This window comes from Mastigoproctus giganteus, chromosome 6 (assembly GCF_048544385.1).
Source record: "Mastigoproctus giganteus isolate SK-2022 chromosome 6, ASM4854438v1, whole genome shotgun sequence".
In the NCBI taxonomy this organism is placed as follows: Eukaryota; Metazoa; Arthropoda; class Arachnida; order Uropygi; family Thelyphonidae; genus Mastigoproctus; species Mastigoproctus giganteus.
Window position 1 is genome coordinate 224,968,074 of NC_143580.1, and position 22,852 is coordinate 224,990,925.

The 22,852-nt window shown below is 35.3% G+C and overlaps 1 protein-coding gene across 1 annotated transcript in view; it reads right to left on the reverse strand.

The window, feature by feature from the left end:
- LOC150085035 (mitogen-activated protein kinase-binding protein 1-like) overlaps nucleotides 1-22,852 on the reverse strand; it is a 265,918-nt gene that overhangs the window by 70,161 nt on the left and 172,905 nt on the right. The window contains exons 18-22 of the mRNA XM_090376439.1: nucleotides 20,861-21,036; nucleotides 9,027-9,128; nucleotides 5,221-5,404; nucleotides 4,179-4,338; nucleotides 1,736-1,818 (exon numbers count right to left, since the gene is read on the reverse strand). Of these exons, the coding sequence (XP_090232565.1) occupies nucleotides 1,736-1,818; nucleotides 4,179-4,338; nucleotides 5,221-5,404; nucleotides 9,027-9,128; nucleotides 20,861-21,036 (705 nt within the window). The remainder of the gene's footprint in view (nucleotides 1-1,735; nucleotides 1,819-4,178; nucleotides 4,339-5,220; nucleotides 5,405-9,026; nucleotides 9,129-20,860; nucleotides 21,037-22,852) is intronic.

A 22,852-nucleotide genomic window follows, 5' to 3' on the forward strand; every position in this document is an offset into this window, starting at 1 on the left:
TTACTTCTGAAGGTCATCCATGATCTGTATGCAACACCTCTATTAGCACACTAACGTTAAATCAAGTTTGGTATAATTATATTCAAAATTTTAAATTTATAAAATTAATAATTAAAATTGTAATTTACCGCGTGTCTTTTCACACGTGTACCTATGCATACAGAGCATGTCGGAAACAGAAGTAAGAGCATTGCTGTCTTTTTCATTATTTTGTGGATGACCTCTGATGAAGACACAAAAATTATGAAAGACACTGCAATGTTATTTCCACCTTGATCGTTCTTTCAAAATCTTTCAAGTTTTTTCAAAATCTTTAATATTTTTTCAAAATTTATTTGGTATTGTTTCAATCGGTGCAAATCTTATCGTTTTATTTTCCTGTTCATTTCACCCCCTTTATTTCCCAACATATATCGCTCCCAGTGTATACTGTATATTCATCAGTTTTAATTTTTACATAAAGCTCGTTAACTTGTTCTACCTACAATATTTTATACTTAAAATATTTTATATATACATGTACACATTATGGCTATAGGGTATGTTTTGCTATAGCAGTGTCCCTGATCCATAAGTTATGTTATTATAATTCAGACTTATCTAATTTTAAACTTAATTTTCCTCCCATATCATATAGCTTCTCTATATCATTATTCTTGACTATACATATATATATATATATATATAAGCCATTAGTTTACCGACCGCAATAATCAGAGTACTATTTTTCTTACTATACCCAATCTATATTTTTTCGTCTTAACAAAGTTTAGCTGCCTTCTACTGCTACTTTGTAAGCTATTATATTTCTTTGCTATCCCGGGTGTTTGAGCATCATGTACTTAACTTTAACCTAGCGTAGCTCCACCGCATACGTAAATTACATAATATACAGACACCAAAATTCGTCTAACGCTATGCGCCGCTAGCGTTTCTACACATATATACACGGGTTAGCCTCCGGCTCTGTCTTTTTCTGTCAACCCGTCCAGTAGCGGTAAGTTCTTGTCATTTGGACACTACCTTCCTTTGTCTTCGCTTTTTTGGCGGGCTACTTACTTCTGTAAGGTCATCCATGTTCTGTATGTTATACTTTATTGGCACATAATAGTTTTGCATAACTTGTAATTTATTTTATTTATTTATTCAAAATTTGTATTCTAAATTAGTTTTTACCACGTGGCTGCTTACACGTGCTTTTTGACATACAGAACATGTCAGAAACAGAAGTAAGAGTATTGCTGTTCTTTTTCATAATTTGGGTGGATGACCTCTGAAGAAGACACATAAATTATGAAAGATACTGCAATGCTATTTCTACCTTGGTCGTTCTTTTCAAAATTTGCATTTTTTTTTTTTGCAAAATTCGCACTTTGTTTCTTCTTGTTTATAACGTTACACTTTTCTTTTCCTTCCCCCCCTTTAATCAACATATATCGCTCCCAGGATACACGGTATTTTCATTATTAGCACTAGTTAAATTATAGATATATACCTACTACATATATATATATATATTTAACAAACTTTAAAACTTAGCCCTTTTGAACCTAAACCCTAAAATAAGCAAAATCAGTCATGACAAATCCAGTAATTTGTTTCACTCATAATTAATCCTTTAAACTGAATTTAAAGAATGCTTCTAATATTTTTTAAAAACTGTTAACTAAACAATTAGACATTAGGTTGTATAATTAATTTTTTTTCAAAATCAGCTGTAAATGTGCATTTTTACCTCTTTACTAAAAGTCATTGTTTCTTTGCTACTATCAGTAACACTTTGAAATTCTCCAGCTGAAAATGTACTGTTCTGTTGACCTGCAATGTAAAAATAATAATTAATAAGACAAACTGAAATAAATTAGGATAGTGAGAAACAGGAAGTATTTTTTGTTACTTCAACATTACTAAATAAAAGAGAAATTAATAAAATATCTGTTTGTCTGTACCAGAGAAAATTATAAACAATAAAGCTTAAGAATAACAATGCAATGAATAAGAGATGAAATTTGGACTTCACTATATGATTCTAAGAATCACTTCATGGAACCATTTAATAACTTGACACTTACAAGAATGAGATCTCGTTGCACTTCTAAAAATGGCATAATGATGCAATATCAAACAAACGAAACTTACAAAAATCTCAGAAGAAACAAAATTCTATGCCACAAAAGTAACTGCTGCCAAAAATGTGTGCTTAGAAGTTTTAAAAAAATTTTTAATACAAAATGATTGTCGGAAATCTGTCTAATAAAAAAAGGAAAACTAACCCAAAGTTTGATATTTTATTGTAATGCAACCCTGACACTGGTGAACATAAAAAAAATGCAGCCATCATCAACCCACTGCAGGATGGACACCTCCTCAATGATTCAAGTTGAGGGAAAAGGACCATAATCTGACACGCTGGTCCAGTGCGGGTTGGCAGATCGACTGTATTTAGTAGTCAGGGGCTTAAACCCCGGTCTACTCAAAGAGTGTGTGCTACTGCACTCCAACTCCTGACCACTCTGCTATGGAGACTTATAGCTGTAAGTAAACAGGAAATACAACTATGCTAGTAGCAGTATCAAAGTTCAGTGTTTCATAGTCTCAAGAAATGATTAGCATCATTTTCATAAATGATCTACTGCATGGAAGGAAACATTCCACCACTAGTTGAATTTTAATGGAGTTTAATACTACTGACCTATAATAGTCTGCAGAATTCCTTTGAAAGGTACTAAAGCCTACAGCAGATCAGAATATTATTTTTATATGATACATTTTTTATATATTTCATATAAAAAGAAGTGGAGATTCATTCCAGGTTAAAGATCAGTGGGTTAAAAATGTCAACACGCTACAGGAAACAGTTGCTGTTGTATAATTAAGACAGAATTGTTAAATACTGTAATATTAATATTGTAATATTAATATTAATATTGATTAATTATTAATTAGCCACAGTAACATAAAAGCCACCGAATTTGAATGTAGCTAAGGCCACAGGCACCAAGTAGTAAAGTCGAGTGGGGTTGTTATAAAGTGCCCCACACCCTTAGGGTTAATTATGAAGTCATTAGTGGATCTGAGAACAATCCCCTTGGATTAGATTATCCCCGAATCCAATGTATTGCATATCAAGAGTGTGGGTGGGACAAAAGATAGGATGGGTAAATAGAGACCTATCGGTGTGATATTGGTGCAATTCTACAGAGTCTATGATGAATAATACGGTAAAGGATTATCTTATGGAGTGAAATATCTAAATGGATCATAATATGTCTTTGTGAAAGAAAAATCATGTTTGACCAACCTGATAAACTATTCTGATATGGTTACACAGAAGCTGTATGCAGGAAAAAACTTTTACATTACATACTTAAATTTTAACAAAGCATTTGGCACAGTTCCACATGGGCGGTTGCTGTACAAAATATTGGGATTATGGACAGATTGCTTTAATGGAATGAAGCAGGTGTCATAAATACTCATTCTTCAGAGTGGGCTAGAGCTGTTATAATATCTCTCAAGAGTCACTCCTAAGGCAATTATGGCTTCTGATTTTTTGAATAATATTGACAATGAAATAAAGGGTGTGATACTGAAATTTGCGGATGACATGAATTTGGTGGTTAACAATGCAACAAGTGAATAATAAAATGGCACCTAAAGGAAGACACTGAAATTTTTCAAAGGATTCCAAAGATAGACTTGCTTGACGAAAATAGAAAATGGGAGAGATTGCAGTTGTTTAAGAGCTTCAAAATTATGCACTTGGGGGGTGAGGAAATAAATGATGGCAGAATTTTTTTACCAAAATGGGATACAAACCAGGGGTCATAGACATATATACTATTGTAACAAAAATTAATAGACTGGAATAAACTGCTGGCCTACATTGAGGTTGATGATATGGTGAAATTTAAGGAGCAGCCTGATTGGTGTATCTTCTGGTAGTGATAAGAGTATGAAAGGATGATATGGGAAGTAGTTTTTTTTAGGGGGGGGGGAAGAGGCTGATAGTGCAAAAACCAACCTCCTATGCATTTTTTTTTTTTTTGCTGTTACTAATACTGCAACAAGTAATGTCACTCAAGTTTTATAATACAATTTAGTTGATCATGGTCATTAAATATTAATGCCATAAAAATAGGCAAAAGCTTAGAAATACAAGAAAAATGTAATTTTACCTTGTACCTGAGGAAATGGAATGACAGAATCAGCATCAAGATAAGATCTAACAACTAATCCTTGGCCATTAATCCTCTGAGCCCAACGTCCACGTGGTTGCAATGGTCCAATTGACTGCTGCCCGGAATTCAGAGAAGTTGGACTTAACTGCTCAAACATCTGGGGAAGACAAATCTCAACTGATAAACAAAGATGTGTGACAAACAAACATTGATAAACAAAGTTAAATGCATTTTCAGTTTTCATCAAATCATATGATGATATAAAAATAATACCTATTTCTGCATAAATCTGATTGTTACTATTAACTATCTGATTGATAACACTAGCCATCGTGATCTTTACTTCCAAGAACTTAAATGCTATTTTAACAATTTTTATGTGTAGATTTCAAAAATCACCATGACAGTTTCACATCACTTCACAGTTATTAAATATAGAGGGAGTTACGCTTTACCAAAATATGCCAATTTCGCATTACTTTTAACAGATATAAGCTAATTCTCTCAATTTTAGCAATCGATTCTGGCCTTGGTTTTCTTATGATAAACGTAATCAGACTTCTACCTACAGTTCACATGTTCAAATTCCGATGATGCAACAATTTAAAATTTGAAGAGAGCACATTCAGCGTTTTTGGTGAGGATTTTTGTAGGCTGTGCCAAGGTTTTCCAAGTATTAGCTGGTTGTGACATGTTCTCAGGGTTGCACATCTGTCTTCCAAACATAAACAGCCCCTCAAGAGTAGGGGCTGTTATCATTAAATGTCGGTACATATTTTGATGTAGACGTGATAGACTTTTTAGGGTGATTTTCAGAATCAGCATGTTTATTTCTTGTAGAATCACATGTTTTCATTGTGGAGGTATGACAAAAAATAATTTTTTTTGGCTAGTGTAATTAATGTTGAAAACTTATTTTAATTAATATTTTACTAACTTCACCTAAATTACTAACATTTTTAAATCACTGAATTTAATGAATAATTTCTATACCACTGATTCAAGTGTAATTAAATTACATGTGTTACTAATGACTAACCTGCTTTTTGGCCCAAAGTGGGAGTTGTCCCATACTAAATCTATAGCCAGGGGGTGTATTCTCATTGCTAAAAGGAAAGCTTCCTGTATTTATTTCTTTTGATTCTGAATTATAACTAAATTCTTTTCTTTCTTCTTCCTTTTCAATGACCTGGAGTGGCTTGGTTACTCCTACTGTACTTCTCCTGAACAAAAGTAAAAAATTATTCTGCAAGTCAGAGAAATAAGTTACATTAATCATATAGCAAGGATAAGATAGTAAAAGTTATCTATCATGGAACACATAAAAGCTTCAAAGTAGGATAACTGAAAATAAATTCATCTGTTAAAAAATATATACTTTGCCTTTTGATTTTTCTATTTTCCAGTAGAATGATGCTAAAGTCTGAGGTCAACATTTTACTTTAAAAACCCTTCCCTCCCCACTGCTATACACTTCTGCTATATCCCACATCACTGCAGTAAGTAAACAAACAAGCCACTTTTTTGGATTTTCTAAAGGCTCTCACAGTTCTTTGCATGTCTTAGCTGAGGATGAAATATTGAAAAATGTTGTTTATAAATTTTAAAATTAAATACAATTCAGAATTCTTATTTTAAATTCGTACATATTTAAATTTTTAATTTATGTGAAGTTTGTGTCTTCGTGTCATCTGCCAAGCTTTCAAAATTGGGGATATACTGTGATAAGGCCAATCGTAAAGAAACTTCTGTATGCAAGTCCGTAAGAGTAGAGCGATTCTTCATCTTTGTTTCTTTCAAATACAAAAAGGCCGATTCACATAGATATGTGGAACCAAAACAGGGATTTAAAAGTTCACTGCATTTTTTTAAATTTGGGTACTTTTCTCAGTAAACACTTCCAAAAGTCTTTTTCTGATGGTCTGGCTTTTAGGATATCGTTTCACAATGTAATAATTTCATTTTCAAGCAATATTTTCTCCATGCGAAAAATCTCAGTGATTTTTTTTCTGAAATTTGTTTCGTATCTAACTCGACATTAAATGGATAAGAAATATATTGAAAAATGTCTTCAATTGTTTTAAAATCACTGAATCTGGTTTCAAAATCATCCACAATGTTCTCAATTTCAGAAACATATTTCTCACTATTAAATTCAAAAACAGGATATTTTTGCAAATGATCTTGCATATTTGCAAAATGATTGAATTTTTTTCTTTTAGATCCTTAGCCATTGCCAAAAATTGATATTTATATGCAAAAATACTAACTACTAATCATGTCACCCACATTTTTATTTTTTCCTCATAATTCCAAATTCAGATTACTTAATTTACTGGTAAAATCTGTATCAACTTTGTTATTTGAAATACCATGCTCTTTAAAGGTTTATTTGTATAGTCCTATGATTTAATTTTTCCATAAACAGGTTTTTTTCTTTTTTATTTACACAATTCAACGAACTCTGTAATAAATAAATTCTTTGGACATTTTAACAGCAATACACAGCACTGGAAACAAAGCATGAACTGAAATTTGGCTGTAGATTGTTTGAACAAAAAGTGTGAAATAACCATGTGACTTTATTTGCAGATAAAATCAGCACTGTATTATCCACTAAAATACAATGCATTACTTATGTTTGCTTCATATACAAATTACTGTAATTTTTTTTCTGCTCATTTTTTTTTATACTGTAGAGAGATAGAACACATTTAAAATTGATTATCTCACTCTCTCTCTCTCTCTCTCTCTCTCTCTCTCTCTCTCTCTCTCTCTCTCTGAAAGATGATCCTAGGTCCAAATAACAGGAGTGTATAATATTTATTTTTCCTCTGGTCAAATACAAATGGATGAAAGTTGTTTTGTGTCAATGTTGTTTGCAAACACAACAAACAAAATGCATTGTATTAGATAGCTTCGCATATGAAGTTGGCTTGCCCAAATTCCAGATTATTGGGCTTTCCAGACCTTTAAATACTGATTTGGACTATTGTTCTGTATTTATAGAAAGTTATTAATTTCTAAAATAGGATGGGATTTATTGTAGAGAGGAGAGAGGGAACACTGACTACAATATGGAAATATTTCATTTTTATGATCCTTGCACTATTACTAACCTTTAAACGGCCAAAAAATGTGGGTATATTGTCTGTAAATTGCATATATTATGTGGTTAGTTTTCCAGTCTTGCTAGATGATAAACCATTTTAACTCCTGCCAATTTACTAACTCACCTACATCATGGGGGGGGGGGGGGCAATCATCAAAACTCTTCCTGTGGAGATGGAATTAAACCTAGAACCTTCCTATATGATTGTGGAGGAAGAACGATTATAACTTTGTTCTAGCCTCAAAGAGGATGAGCTGGATGGAGAAGTTTCTAAACACTATTATTGCACATTAAAATTATATGACAATAGTTGATGAAATATGCAATTTCTATTTATATCTATAAAAAAATTGTGTATCACACTCTTCATCTTCAACATAAACCTTCCATCATTAATGTTTCTATGGGAAAGTCACTTTCGACATATGCTGTTTTGACGCATTATTTCAACTTACAGCACCTTTTCTTAGAATGAAACTAGCATAAGGTCAAGTATATGTAACTTTACTATTTCTTTAATAGACATGCTGTCAGCTTTAATAGACATAAGAAGTTCAGACATGCTTTAATACACATAAGTTCAAAATACAATCTATACACTTTTATTTCTAATGTGGTATTTGTAGAGAGCTAACATTCATGTCTACACCATTTTTTTTTGTAAAATCATACTCCTCTCCTCATCAATGATATTGATGATGGTATATCAAGCTTAATGTCCAAGTTTGCAGACGATACGAAGGTTGGCAGGGTTGTCAAGGACACTACTGACACTATGCTGCTGCAACAGGATCTGGAAAGGTTGAGCAGATGGGCTGAGAGGTGGCAAATGAAGTTTAACATTGACAAATGTAAAATACTACATATGGGAAACAGCAACCCCAGAGCAACGTATCAACTCTGTGGTACTACACTGACAGTGGTAGAGAATGAAAGGGACCTGGGGGTGGTTGTGCAGGCAGATATGAAGTTCTCTGAGCAGTGCAGATGGGCTGCAAGAGTAGCTCATGGTGTATTGTCAATGATATATAGGAATTTTTCTAGCAGGAATAAGGAGGTGATCATTCCCTTGTATAAGGCAATGGTCAGGCCACACCTAGAGTACTGTATACAGGCCTGGAGGCCTCATTTCAAGAAGGATGTAGAGCTGCTGGAACGAGTACAGAGAAGGGCAACAAGATTAGTGAATGGAACAAAGGGGTGCTCTTACGAAGAAAGGCTTAAGTTTTGCGAATTACAGTGTCTGGAGACTAGGCACCAGCGAGGTGATCTGATAGAAGTGTATAAAGCCTTGAATGGTTTGAGCATGCTCAATGCTGATGGGATTCTTCCTCTTGCTCAGAATAATCACCTGAGAGGGCATAAATTCAAATTGAGGAAAGACAGATGTAGGATAGATGTGCGGAAATTTGCCTTTAGCCAGCGGGTGGTTGGTAGGTGGAACAGACTTCCATCCCTTGTCGTGGAAGTTGATAGCCTAAATAAGTTTAAGGCTCAGCTGGACAGGTATTTCGAACGAACAGAGGGGTGAAGTGGAAGTGGTTATTTTTTATTTATTTATTTTACTTTATTTATTTATTTTTTTTTTTTTTGGCTGATGCTGCATAAGCTTGCTTTCTTGCATCAAATGCCTCTACTAATACTAATGCTAATTAGTGAAAATGCTCGTGTTTCACTAATGAGGAACGAAAGTGCCATTATAAGAGAATTGCCAATAAGTGATAGGAACTCACCTTTCATCTTGCCAAAGGTTTGGAAGAGTTGAAAATAATGCTGACTGCCTATTTAGAATTGTCTGAGTGATTTCAGGAGGAAGTCGCCACATAAAGATGCATCTAATTTCAGATAAAATAAAAAATATATATATTAAACAACAATAACTTAAAACTTTTAAATATAGCTATCTGCAATTTAGCCAAATTTCTTTTATTTCTGACAATTGTCCAAGAAAATACAGGGTGATTCAAAAAGGACTTTACAACTTCGTCAAGTGTATAGAAATTTATTCAGGAGACATATAATTTATTAAACTGTCATATTGTAGCAAAAAACATCAAGTTTTATTGACGCAGTGCCGTAGTACCGAATTCCATCACCGCGAGTACCAGTGGCTTGCGTTTCAAAAATGACTACTTTCACAAGAGCGGAGCATGCTCGGTGTGTATTTTGGTTTGAAGAAACAAATTCTGCGACAAGGGTGTAATGGAATTTTTGCACCAAATATGGAAAGGAGCCTCCCAGTAGACCTACAGTGTACTCATGGCACAAGAATTTTGTTGAGACAGGTTGTTCTCTTCACCATGACAAATCTCTAGGATTCCCATGTGTTTCTGATACTGTCATGGAAAAGGTGAGGGAGAGGTTTGTTCGGAGTCCTGCGAAATCAATGCGACATGTGGCCTGTGAGATTGCCACATGTCGCATTGATTTCAACCGACCGTTTGGCGCGTTACGAAGACATTTACACTTGCAGCCATACTGGTTTACCAGGGTACAACAAATTACTCACTTAGATAAGGCTGCTTGTCAGGAATTCTGTGCAGATGTGTTACATTGGATAGAGGAAGACGAGACATTAATGGACAACATAATCTTTAGTGATGAGTCAACATTTCATGTTAGTGGTTGGGTTAACACCCACAACTGCAGGATTTGGGCTGACGAAAACCTGTGTGCACGTCTGGAACACGTTCGTGACAGCCCAAAGGTGAATGTCCTTTGCGCCCTCAGCAAAGTAAAAGTTTACAGACCCTTCTTTTTCCATGAGACACCCATCAACGGTATCACGTATCTGGATATGCTGGAAAATTTTCTCATTCCACAGTTCGACGAAGATGATCACGAAGGGCACTTTCACTTTCAGCAAGATGGAGCACCTTCTCACTACCTGAAGGAGGAAAGGGAATTCCTCAATAACTGTTTCCCCAGGTCAGTGGATTGGTTGAGCAGGGCCATTAGCATGGCCACCTTGTTCCCCAGATTTGACACCTCTAGACTTTTTTCTATGGGGTTTCATTAAAGATCGAGTGTTTGTTCCATCCTTAACTACCAATCTTGCTGAGCTCAAAACTAAAATCACTGCTGCAGTTACAGAAGTTACGTTGGATATGTTATGTTGCATTTGGGAGGAAATTGAGTTCGGATGAGATGTCTGCCATATCACCAATGGCAGTCACATTGAACCAAAATGACTGTTCTAAGTAAAACTTGATGTTTTTTGCTACAATATAACAGTTCAATAAATTATATGTCTCCTGAATAAGTTTCTATACACTTAGGAAGTTAGAAATCCTTTTTGAATCACCATGTATTTGAAGAAATAACATAAAAAACAGTAAAGGCATAAAATTAATGCAAAACAGAATAAATATATTCTCTTACAGTAAAACCAAAATTGAAAGAAAATTTTATAACAAATGTTTGTGAAATTTAATACTTACAGAAGCATAGTGTCCTGTATACTTGTGAGGGTGGTCTAGGCTGACCTGAGTGCATTTATTTTTTTGTGTGTTTTTTTAAAGATGCCTACACTACATATGATTAAACTATTTTATGGTAGATTGTACATTATTCTTATTTCTTATCATATGATTATCCTCTCAGTGTCTGTGCAGCAGACATGATACTAGATGGTATCAAACCCTGTCACTCTAAGAAACAGGCACTGTTATCTAATTTCTGAAAGTGAATATAAAGCCTGCTGAAATTCTACACAAATTATGGTGAAGAAGCCCTATTGTATATAAGGTGCATGAATGGTGCAAGTTTTCAAAAGGCTGCAAAGTAGTGGCAACCAACTGTATAATTGTGCAAAGGCAAATACTATCACTTTGTTGCATTGAGGAAATGATTTTTGTGAAATGGTGCAAGTGTTGGAGATGTGAAAACAATTATTTATGATCACTTGCTGTTCTAAAAAGTGTGCATTTTGGGAACCATGGATCTTAATGTTTTGATCAGAAAGTGGGGCCACAAAACACCTGCACTGGTTTCAATCAAAGGGACATGCATTCTTGCAGTACTAGGCATTAACTGTCAACCTAATCCCCTCCCCCATACACAATGATGTGGACTAAGCAATTTGCAAGAAAAAGACAAAGGACCAGTTGACATGTTAAAACAGATCAACCTAATGCACGACACTGCACAACGTCCAACAAGAATGGTACTAGGAAGTTTGGAATGGGTAATCATGAACCATTTTCCTTATAGGCTGGACTTGGCTCCTAATCATTTTCACTTTTTTGGGTTATTGAATATCTGGAAGAACAGAAATTCCAAAGGATGAAAAACAAGGGAGCATCCTGAATTGGTTAAGTGATCAGCCTATATCTTTCCATGATACAGGCAACAGTATACCTTGAAAAGAAGTGAATAGTACTGCCATTATGGTATATATGCAAGTTTTTTTAAAAAAAAAGATGAAGATAAGGCTAACCCTGAACCACACTCATAGATAGACTGTTCAGTTTACAGAAAAAACAAATTCTATAACAACAATAACAGACAAGTTATGCATGCAAGTTTAAATTAATGGCATCCAATTAAATATTCAGGCAACTTTTCAGTTATTTTATGTATCATATCAACGATACATGTATATTTTACAAAATTCACTTTTATAATTTTTGAAAAATTCCTACATCAATTATGCAGGGTATCCAAGACATCAACACTTGGGAGAAGTTCCTTCGTGATCAAAAAAGTGTTACCAGTTTTACACTGGGTCCCACATAAGACACTATATATGGCATACAGTAGTCATTTGTAACCAGAATGGCATCCAGTTGCCATCATTGTCAGCAAGAGTTTTGAGTAAGTAAGTCCGATAGTGTTGTTTCATTAATGAAATCACTGCTGAATCCATGGGCTGAATTACAGATGTAATATTTAGGAGCAAACATTTTACCATTATAAGACCAGCTGCTGATTTCAGTATGCTCTGTTTGAGATCTGAAGGAGCCCTGTCTAATATCAATGCTAAACGTTGTGGCAATCATTTATCTTTCAAAAAAAAAAAAAAAAAAAAAAAGACAACTTTTGGAACCAATTTTTGAAAATCTCCCTATCCATTCATGCTATTTTCTGGTTATATACATATATTCGAATTTGGTTAAAACGAACACGGAAATAACAAGATCATAGGTGTAAAGAGCAAAAAGGCACAATCATTTTAATTTATGCATATCAAAAGTACAGTAATACCCCGAAGTTACGCGATAGGTGGGTCCGACGAAAATCGCGTAAGTCGAATTCGCGTAAGTCGGGGTACAACTTTGCATATAAATACATATAAATTTTGCTCAATTGGGACCAAGGACTAACAAAAACACTAGTTTAGAAGAAAAATATTAATAAAATTGCAGTTCTGTATACATATTAATACAAAATATGTATTAAAAAAACAAATGACTTACGTTAAAAAGTTATTTCGATGTCGATGGCTTCATAAAATCTGACAAATTCGTCTGACGACACAGCGCCTTCTTTTTTTCACGCAGAATTTCTTCGTAGCAAGCTAATAATTTTTTTATTCCTTGCTTTGTAGCTATAACGCGTTCTTCGTTGGATTCTATGTTTTCTAAAATTTTTAAGCCCTTTACAATTGAGCCCTTTTCAATTTTCAACCTGTCAAGTTTGCAATTGTCATGTGCTTTTCGCCGTTGCTTCATTTAGGCCTGTAGCACGTGCAATATCACATGGTCTTTTTCATTTCGCTCAAAGCGTTTCACAATTTCATATTTTTTGTCTATCGACAGAGGCGGACTGGCCATAAGCCTTACCGGGGCCAGTGTAACCCCGGTGGGCCAGTGTGATTTTGGCCATAAACCATAGTATGAGGCCACTATAAATTTTCCCGGGTAAGAATTTTTGACCCAGTCCACTTCTGTTTATCGATAATTGCTTTTCTTTTTCTCTCTGAATCTGCAGTGTCTTCACCAGTACGCTCCTTTTCACACCTTTTAATTAAGTATTTTACTAATTTTTAGGGAATAAAGCGCAATTACAAAACGAGGAGGCACGCTTGATACGCATAAACAAAGCTGCGCGCATGTAGCAACTGAATAAACAACACCATAAAGGCAGAGATACACTTAACACCCCACATTTCTAGGGGTTACTACCATAAAACAATAAAAATCCAGTTGCGTTTCTGCTACTGAAATCTGTTATAAACTGGTAGTAAACTCGATCTAATTGCATTTGCGATTATACCGATAGCTGGAATTTATTGGTTTTTACGTTATTATGGTGAAATGTTTCCCCTTCACTGATATAAAAAACATAAAAGCAGCAAAGTTGAATTTTGTTCATCTTTCGCTCTCATTCTCCGCCGTCGCACCGTACATCGATAACATATGAAAAACGACCTTGAAGATAGTGGGCGGCAGCGTTGCCAAACGAAAAAATCAGGAACCGCGTAACTCCGAGTTCGCGTAAGTCGGGGTAGCGTAAGTCGGGGTATTACTGTAATACAATCGCTCACTGTTATAATGAGCGTACTACATGGTTATACCATACAAAGTTTGGTAACAATGCAAATATTCTTAGCATTGCATAGGCACATGATGCAAGAAAGTAAGATTATATAGTATCAGCCAAAAAAAAAAAAAAAAAAAAAACTTATTTCACAGATCCACTCGCTACAAATGTTTGTCAAGTTCTGCCTTGAATCTATTTAAGCTATCAACTTCTACAACAGATGGAAGTTTGTTCCAACAATCAACCACCCGCTGGCTAAAGACAAACTTCCGCACATCTATCGTCTTTCTACAATTTGAATTTATGCCTTCTCAGGTGATTATTCTGAGCAAGAGGAAGAATACCATTCACATAATGGGCATGCTCACACCATTCAAGGCTTTATACACCTCTATCAGATCACCTCGCCGGCGCCTAGTCTCCAGACACTGTAATTTGCAAAACTTAAGCCTTTCTTCATAAGAGCAACCCTTTGTTCCATTCACTAATCTTGTTGCCCTTCTCTGTACTCGTTCCAACAGCTCTACATCCTTCTTAAAATGGGGCCTCCAGACCTGTATACAGTACTCAAGGTGTGGCCTGACTGCCTTATACAAGGGGAAAATCACCTCCTTATCCCTGCTAGAAAAATTCCTGTATATCACTGACAAGACACCATGAGCTACTCTTGCAGACCGTCTGCACTGCTCAGAAAACTTCATATCTGCCTGCACAATTACTCCCAGGTCCTTTTCATTCTCTCTCTCTACCACTGTCAGTGTAGTACCACAGAGATGATACGTTACTCTGGGGTTACTGCTTTGCATATGCAGCACTTTACATTTGTCAATGTTAAGCTTTATTTGCCACTTCTCAGCCCATCTGCCCAACCTTTCCAGATCCTGATGCAGCAGCGTACTGTCATTAGTGTCTTTAACAACCCTACTAACCTTCGTATCATCTGCAAACTTGGACATTAAGCCCAATATACCATCATCAATATCATTTATAAATACAGAAAACAACAATGGACCCAATACTGAACCCTTAGGGACTCCACTAATAATATTAGTCCACGAAGAGCAGTGTCCATTGATTACTACTCTCTGTCTTCTCCCACTCAACCATCCCTTTATCCATAGCAGCAATTTGCCTCCAATGCCACACTGCTCCAATTTGTGCAGCAGTCTTCCATGTGCAACAGTATCAAAGGCCTTTCTAAGATCCAAATATATGATATCAAAATTATTCTTTGCATCCAGTTCTTTTGTGACTACATCATAGTATCCAATCAAATGGTCAAACAAGACTTCCCCTTAACAAACCCATGCTGTGTCCGAGCTATAACTGAAGTCTTGTCTACATGATCCTGCAATGCTTCTTTAACCAGTGCCTCCATTAATTTCCCTGGAACAAAAGCTAAACTAACAGGTCTGTAATTTCCTGTGTCTCCCTTTGATCCTGCTTTGTGGATTGGGGTCATATTTGCATATTCCAGTCCATGGGTATCTCCCCTGAGTCCAAGAAAGCTCTCATAATTATGGCTAAGGATTTGTTTACTTTCTTTGCCGCCTCCTTTAATATAACTGGATAGATTCCATCCACCCCAGGTGCCTTTCTTATGTTTTTCTTCAAAAATTTCTCTTCCACTTTGCTCTCCGTTATTACAATATCACTTAGCTCCCTGTTAGCATTTGATAAACTTTGATCTACTTCCCAGAGTGTGGTACCATGCAGTACATTTACTAGAATTACAGCTCACCATGTGATGGAACTTGCACTTGTCTATATTAAACTTCAACTGGCCCTTCTCATCCAATCCACCTAATTTGCCTAGATCTTGTTGGAGGAGCATAGCATGATTACTGTGATTAACCACTATGCTAACTTTTGTATAATCTGCAAACTTGGACACAGCCTGATACGCCTTCATCAATATCATTAACAATGGGCCTAGTACCGAAACCTGAGGGACTCTGCAAATAAGATTAGTTAAAGAAGAGCAATGCCCATTGATAATCCTCTCTGTCTTCTCCCACTCAACCATTCCTTTATCCATAGCAGTAACTTGCTCTTAATTCCACACTGCTTCAATTTGTATACCAGTCTTTTATGTGTAACAGTATCAAATACTTTACTGAAAGCTAAGTATGTGATGTCAAAATTGTTTTTTTTGTATCCAGTTCCTCTGTTACTGTATCCAATCAGATTGATCAGACAAGATTGCCCCTTAACAAATCCACACTATGACTACAGAATAACTGCATTCCTGTCTAGATTGTACTTGCATTAACTCTTTAACCATTGACTCCATTATTTTCACTGGAACAAAAATTGAGCTCACAGGTAAGTAATTATTCTTGTCTCCCTCTGATCCTCCTATATGAACTGGGGATACATCTGCACATCTCCAGTCCATAGAAACTTCTGTTGAATCCAAGGATGCTTTCATAATCATGGTTAAAGGTGTGCTTACCACCTTTGCTGTCTTCTTTATTATAACTGGATAGATTCCATCTATTCCAGATGCTTTTTTTATGTTTAGCTTCAAAAATTTCTTTTCACTTTTCTTAACTGAAAAGTTATCACAAAACCACTCAGCTCTGTAAGAACGTGACACACTTCCAGCATCCTCATCCATAAAAAATTCTTCATGTGTGAATGTAGATGCAAAATACTTAATTCAGCTTTTTGTTAGCAACCTGAACAGGATCATCCACAGTTAAACCATTCATATCTGGTGGACCAATGTGATTCATCCTTTTCTTTCCAGTGTTTACATAAGTAAAGAAGTCTTTGCTACTTTATTTGCATTCCTTTCCAGAGAATTCTCATAATCTACCTTAGTTTGGCTAACCTCCTTTTTGTTATGACTGGAGACTAGTTTATATCTGCTGTAAGCATCTGTACTATCTGATAATTATTAATGCATTCCATGCATTTTAGTCCTCTGATACAAGTCTCATCAGTTCATCTGACATCCATTTAGGTCTAAGCTTTAAACAGTATCTCTTGTTATAAAAATCCTAGTAGCTTCTACGATTTCATCCTTGAATGGTTCCCATTCAGAATTTGCTGTTCGCAAAGGTTTAAATGAAAAAAAAAAAAAAAAGAAAAAAGGGATAGTTACACTCTACTGCGAGACACTGTTTCACATAATAATTATAAGCATATTTATAACAAAACCACTGATGAGGTAAGACAGACAAAAGATGAGAAATACCTGGGCAAGAGAGCTAAGAATGACAAAGGACAAAGAATTCTTTATCCAAAAAAGAAGGGAATAAATCTGGAAGGCCTCTTAAAAGATGATACTAAACAAATCATAGGATCCCAGAGGATGTAGCAGCTTAATTGAACAGGTACTTTGTGTTTGAACCAGAAGGAGCAAACAGGGAAGAGGAGCCAGCATGCTGTAAAATTAGTATCGCAGACAAGTAACTGTCAGAAGAGTTTGAGGAAAGGTTATACTAAAAAAAAGCAGCAAGTAAGTGTATCAAACCATTAATAATGTTAGGGAGATCATTAGGTTCCAAATGATCCCCTTGGATCGGATAAGCATTAATGTTATAAGAAAGGCCCCAAAGAAGTGAGGAAACTACATATGGGTGTTTGGAAATCATGAAGACTGACTTTTTTTTTTTTATGAAAACCCCAAACATGAAAGGTATCAAAACCTATAGTACTTAGTACCGTGCATGGGTTGAAGGAGAAGTATAGTGGGAGGGGGATGCTGGAAACTTTGCTCTAGAGACTAAACATGGGTTTCACCACTTCAAGCCTCCAATAAGCAAAGTGGTATTTCACCGGTTGATGAAAGTCATCTACCACCTACAACTAAGGATAATATAAGAATCCCAGTAAGAATGGAATCTTAAAGGGATCACGAATGGATCTTTGAAAGACGGGTCATGTCTGACCAGTTTACTTGTAGTTGAAAATATTTAGAATATCTTGATTTTAGTAAAGCTTTTGTTATGGGATTATTTTATAAACTGAAGAAAACTGGGATTACAGGGAAGAAACTTAGGCACATTAAGGGACATGGACATTTTTCAGAGTGGACTAGCACAGCAAACAACATTCCTCAAAGGTAAATGCTGGTTCCTTTCTTGTTTCTAATGACACTGATGAAGGATTACAGGGGAAGCTGCCAAAGTTTGCTGATGATTTGGAGGTTTGGAGTTGGGGGATGACCAGAATCAGGCTATACTGCTTCTAAAGCATCTGTACCTTTCACAAGTATGTCTGAAAATTTTCAACTAAGGGTTAACTTTAAATGTATAATCTGATACCTCTTATTACTGCTGGAAAAAGAAACTCTGGTTGTTGCTCAGGACAAAAACATTTAGGGTTATGATACTATCAAAATAATGTTTAGCAAGTAATGTAAACTGACAATCCAGGAAGTCAGTGATATCAGTGGGCTTTTACCAAAAAGGGGAAGGATGTCATCATTCCTCTATACAGGGTGTTTCAAAAGAGATGGTCAATAATTTAAAGGTGAACTGTACAGACTACAATATGCAAAAAAAAAAAAAGCCTAGTAAACATGGGTTCTTAAGTGAATCATTTTCGAGATATTGCACATTTCTTGTTGGGATCCACCATTGACAAGGTGAACTGTACAGAGTTGGGATCCACCACTGACTTGGTTGTTTAGGTTAGGTTATGCTCATTCTCTCCATTTCCCCTCTCTCAGTGCTCTGAGACGTAGCAGGCATACAAGTACTCATCAAAGGATAGTCAACGTGGAAAGAGGTTACAGCAACAAAGAGTATGCGGACATGCACTTCATGTATGGTAAAGTCAATGGCAGTGCACTCGAGGCTGCACGTTTGAACCAAGAAGCATTTCCCTGCCGAAGGCAGCCCAACAGGTGCACATTCATCAGGCTACATCAATGCCTTAGAGAACGTGGGCACTTTGCACGTGGAGTACGAGCAGGTAGACCCAGAAGCATAACACCTGACGTTGAGGAAAGGGTGTTAGAAAGAACATCCTGTAACATGTAACATCTGCAAAATCCTGTGGTGTTGAAACCAAAAATTAAAAATGTATTATCATATGTTTAATGAAACCACCCTAATCAAAGGATTCACAACTTTTTGCTAAACTAGTGCACCCACAGTCAGTGGCGGATCTTAACAGAAAATGTGAATTATCTCGAAAACAGTTAATTTTTGGCCCAATATTCACTGGGACTTTTTTTTAATAAAGAATTTTTATTAATAAACTCATTCATATGAAATAGATGATATGATATTGCCAAGTGTAAAAACAATACTAATATTATTAGAGGTCTTTTTATTATTGACTTAACCATGTTTATCACAGGGCATTGTTGCCAAGTGGTCAGGCATAAGGGTACCTAAGTAAACACTTTTTGGGTGCCCCATGGTACAAGGCTGTGCAATTGCTAAATACAGTGTTGTTTCTTGTATTCTCTATCTTGTGAACTCCTCTGACCATGTGCTCATTCTAGAGAATAAACAGAAAAATGTATTTATTTTATTCATACAAGATGGTGCTGAGACTGAATTGTCACACAGAGGAATGAAAACATAAATGGGATTTATGTCATCATTCCTTCATACTCAACAATGGAATGCTGAGTATATAGGACTACTGGAGTATACTGGAGACTACATCTACAAAAAGACGTAGAACTCCTAGAGAGGTTTCAAAGAAGGGCAAATAGATGGGTAAGCAGTACTAATTATCCCTAGTAGGAACAACTTGGAAGGTGCAGATTACAATGCTTGGCAACTAGTCACCTTGGGGAGGAAGAGGAACTAGTTGAGATATAGATGGCATGAAGGAGGTGAGTTAAGTGCAGGAGAAGAGATATATATTTTTATTGGTGGGAGAGGCAAGAACCAGAGGCTGGATCTCATGAAATTTATCTTTGGGCAGCATGTTTCAGTTCATTGTAATATGATTTGCTAGCCACGGGGGAATTTTCTTTTGACAAATGTAGGAAATGCTTGCTTCCTCACATCATTTGACCATTCTAATACTAAGTGGTCATCAAATAAAAGTAAACTAAAAATCCTTTAAATAAACAAGTGTTGTACAATAAAATAAAGAATAGAATTTGCCAATCCTAAAGCTAACCCAGGCTCTGTTTTTCACTTTCATCATCAGGACAACTGGCAAGGTAAATTGGGTTATAAAACATTAATTAAGAAGCATTTATTATTTAATGGAAAGATGATATAGAAGAATAAAAGCTGTTCCACATACAGCAGATGCTTCTTACTGCGATCGCTTTGAGGCTCAGCTAAACTGATAACAATAACTGAAGAAAGAAGAATGTAGTTGTTCAGCTTTGTTTATTAAAGCCGAGCAGAAATGTATACATAAAAAGGTAAAGTGGACAGGAAGAAAACATTAAAATCAAGCAATATAATTACTTTAATATAACTGTCCACTATTCCTTTGAGAAAGTCATCAATAAAAATGAAACTGTCAATGTTTCTGGGAAACCATACAAACCATTAAAAAAATATATGAAAATATTAAAATCAAGAATCATAAAAGGATTAAGGCTCTATTGTAAAACAGTGGCTGGCTGGATAAAGTACTTTTAACTGAGTAATGACACAAACAACCATACCAACTGTATGAAGCTACAGCAGTAGCCAAGCAATGTGTCAGAGTTTAATAACAAATTGGGATGTTACTTAATCACTTCTACTTCATGTGTAAAAAGTGATAAAAAAAGGCAAAAAAGCGATAATCAAAACCGAGACACTGATTATAATACACAATGTTTTTTCTATCTATTAGTATATGTCTGATATCTGTGATCACAATAAGCAACAAGCAAAGTATTAGTAAGATTTCGTGCATTAGATATTATAACGGGGGCCACATTAAAAGAATTTATGTAGCACATCTACTTAAGTTAGCAATTTAAAAAACTTCTTTGAAAATCCAGGTCCAAAAGATGATTGAATTCAAAAAGGTGCCGGGTAGAAATAGCAAGGTGAGCAACTTCAGAAACTCCATCATGTTTAATAAATAATAATGTGATAATTATTACATTATTATTTATGCATATGTGAAATTTATATATAAAAATATATGTAAAAGAACTTACCCATCACCAGAGACAGAAATAATATATTTCCCATTATTTGTGAATTTTAGACCAGTGACTAATTCTGAATGGCCAAACATGGTAGCTAAGCATTCTCCAGAGTAATAATCATAAATATAAAGACTCTTATCCGTGCAACTGGTTGCCAAGTAAGTTCCAGTTGGGTCCAATACTACCTAGAAAATATGGATAACTTTATTACCAACTTAATTGTACATTAATTGTACTACCTTGATATGTATAGTATAGAGAATTATTATACAAAGAAAATTTCTAGACACCTAAATTCATTATCTAAATATATCCATCACAAAATCACCTGTTTCTGATGCCTGGAAAAATGCACTTCAGATTTAACTGTACTGAGGAGTTTCTTCAACAAATTTCACTGTGATGCTGAACATTTAACGTCATTACCTATAAATGTAGCACTCAAAAATGCTGTCTCTATAATTCTGAATTTCATTAGCTTCAACTATGTAAATTATTTGAAAATTTCTAGAATTGAACTGAGCTGAGCATTGAGATCAGGCAGTCTCCTGACTAGATGACTGAACGGAAATTTAAGAATTCCTCCAGCCTTTAACATTATTGGACTCCTATGTTAAGAAGTGATCTTGTCTGACCAATCTGATTTGATACTATGGTGCGGTAACAAAGGAACTGAATGTAAAAAATAATTTTGACATTGCATAGAAGAGCTTTTGAATACTGCAGCACATAAAAGACTGCTGTACAAATTAAAGCAATGTGGCATTAAGGGCAAGTAACTGTTACAGATAAAGGGAAGCTGAGTGGGAGAAGTCAAAGATTATTATCAATGGGTACTGCTCTTATAGTGCTAGGCCTATTGTTGTTTTCGATATTTATTAATGATACTGATGAAGGCATATCAGGATTAATGTCTAAGTTTGCAAATGATACGAAGGTTGGTGGGTTGCTCTGTTCCTTGCAATATCACCAGCATATACTTTGCATTCATCTGGATGTGTGAAATGCTACGTCTTGGATGGATTATCATAGTCATGACGATGTTTGCTGTAATAATTTTTTTCAGCATTTGGGTTTAAGAACCTGCTTATCATCCTTTGACATATATTTTGTCAATGTTTCATCAATGTAACATGTAAAGCCTCAGCATGAAGTTTGGTATATATTATACTACTCTGCATTTGGAAAAAAATTCACTGATGTTTTCTCAGAAAAAGATGTTGCTAAATCGCATTCTAATGCTGATTTCAAAATGACTTCTGTTTGTTTCTATCAAGACAGGTTTCTTCAAAAATCACGAAACAAAATTTGATTTTTGACAAATTTTTTATCAATTTGTGCATTGAAATTATAACAAAATTACTTTTGACAGAGTTTTATATTTAAATACATGTTTAAAACACTCTTAAAAAGGGCAGTGTGGTAAAAAGTCCACTAAACACTCGCCTCTCATTTTAAAAACTGATCTAGGATGGGCAAAATTTTTGTTTCTTTGATTTTCTTGCAGATCCTTCTATTTTACAGTCCTCTTCAGCATCCAGCAAGAGCCAGCCATAGTGTTGACCTTCTGTTTCCCCCTCGTACCTCATCACCACATCTTTAACGTCCTGGTGAAACCTCTCACTCTGTTCTTCACTAACATCTTCTAGATTTTCTGGGAAGTAGTCAATGTGGGAGTATAAAAAATGTACTTTGACACTCATGTTGCAACCCAGCTTCTTGAAGTTTGTCAAAATAATTTTAAACTATATTCTTGTAGTCTGGACCCTTGTTGTTTCCTAAAAAGTTCTCAACAACAGACCTGAAGTTAATCCATGCTTGTTTTTTTTCTCTTTTATTCATGGTTCCCTCAAAATCTCGATCCCTCATCAGTTTCCGAATTTGAAGCCAACAAAAATACCTTGTTTTAGCTTCTCGATGGGAATTTAATACAAAGGTAGTTGAATCAGGGACCTTCCCAGTCTCCACTGTGTAGCATTGTAACTAATTCCTAAACAGATC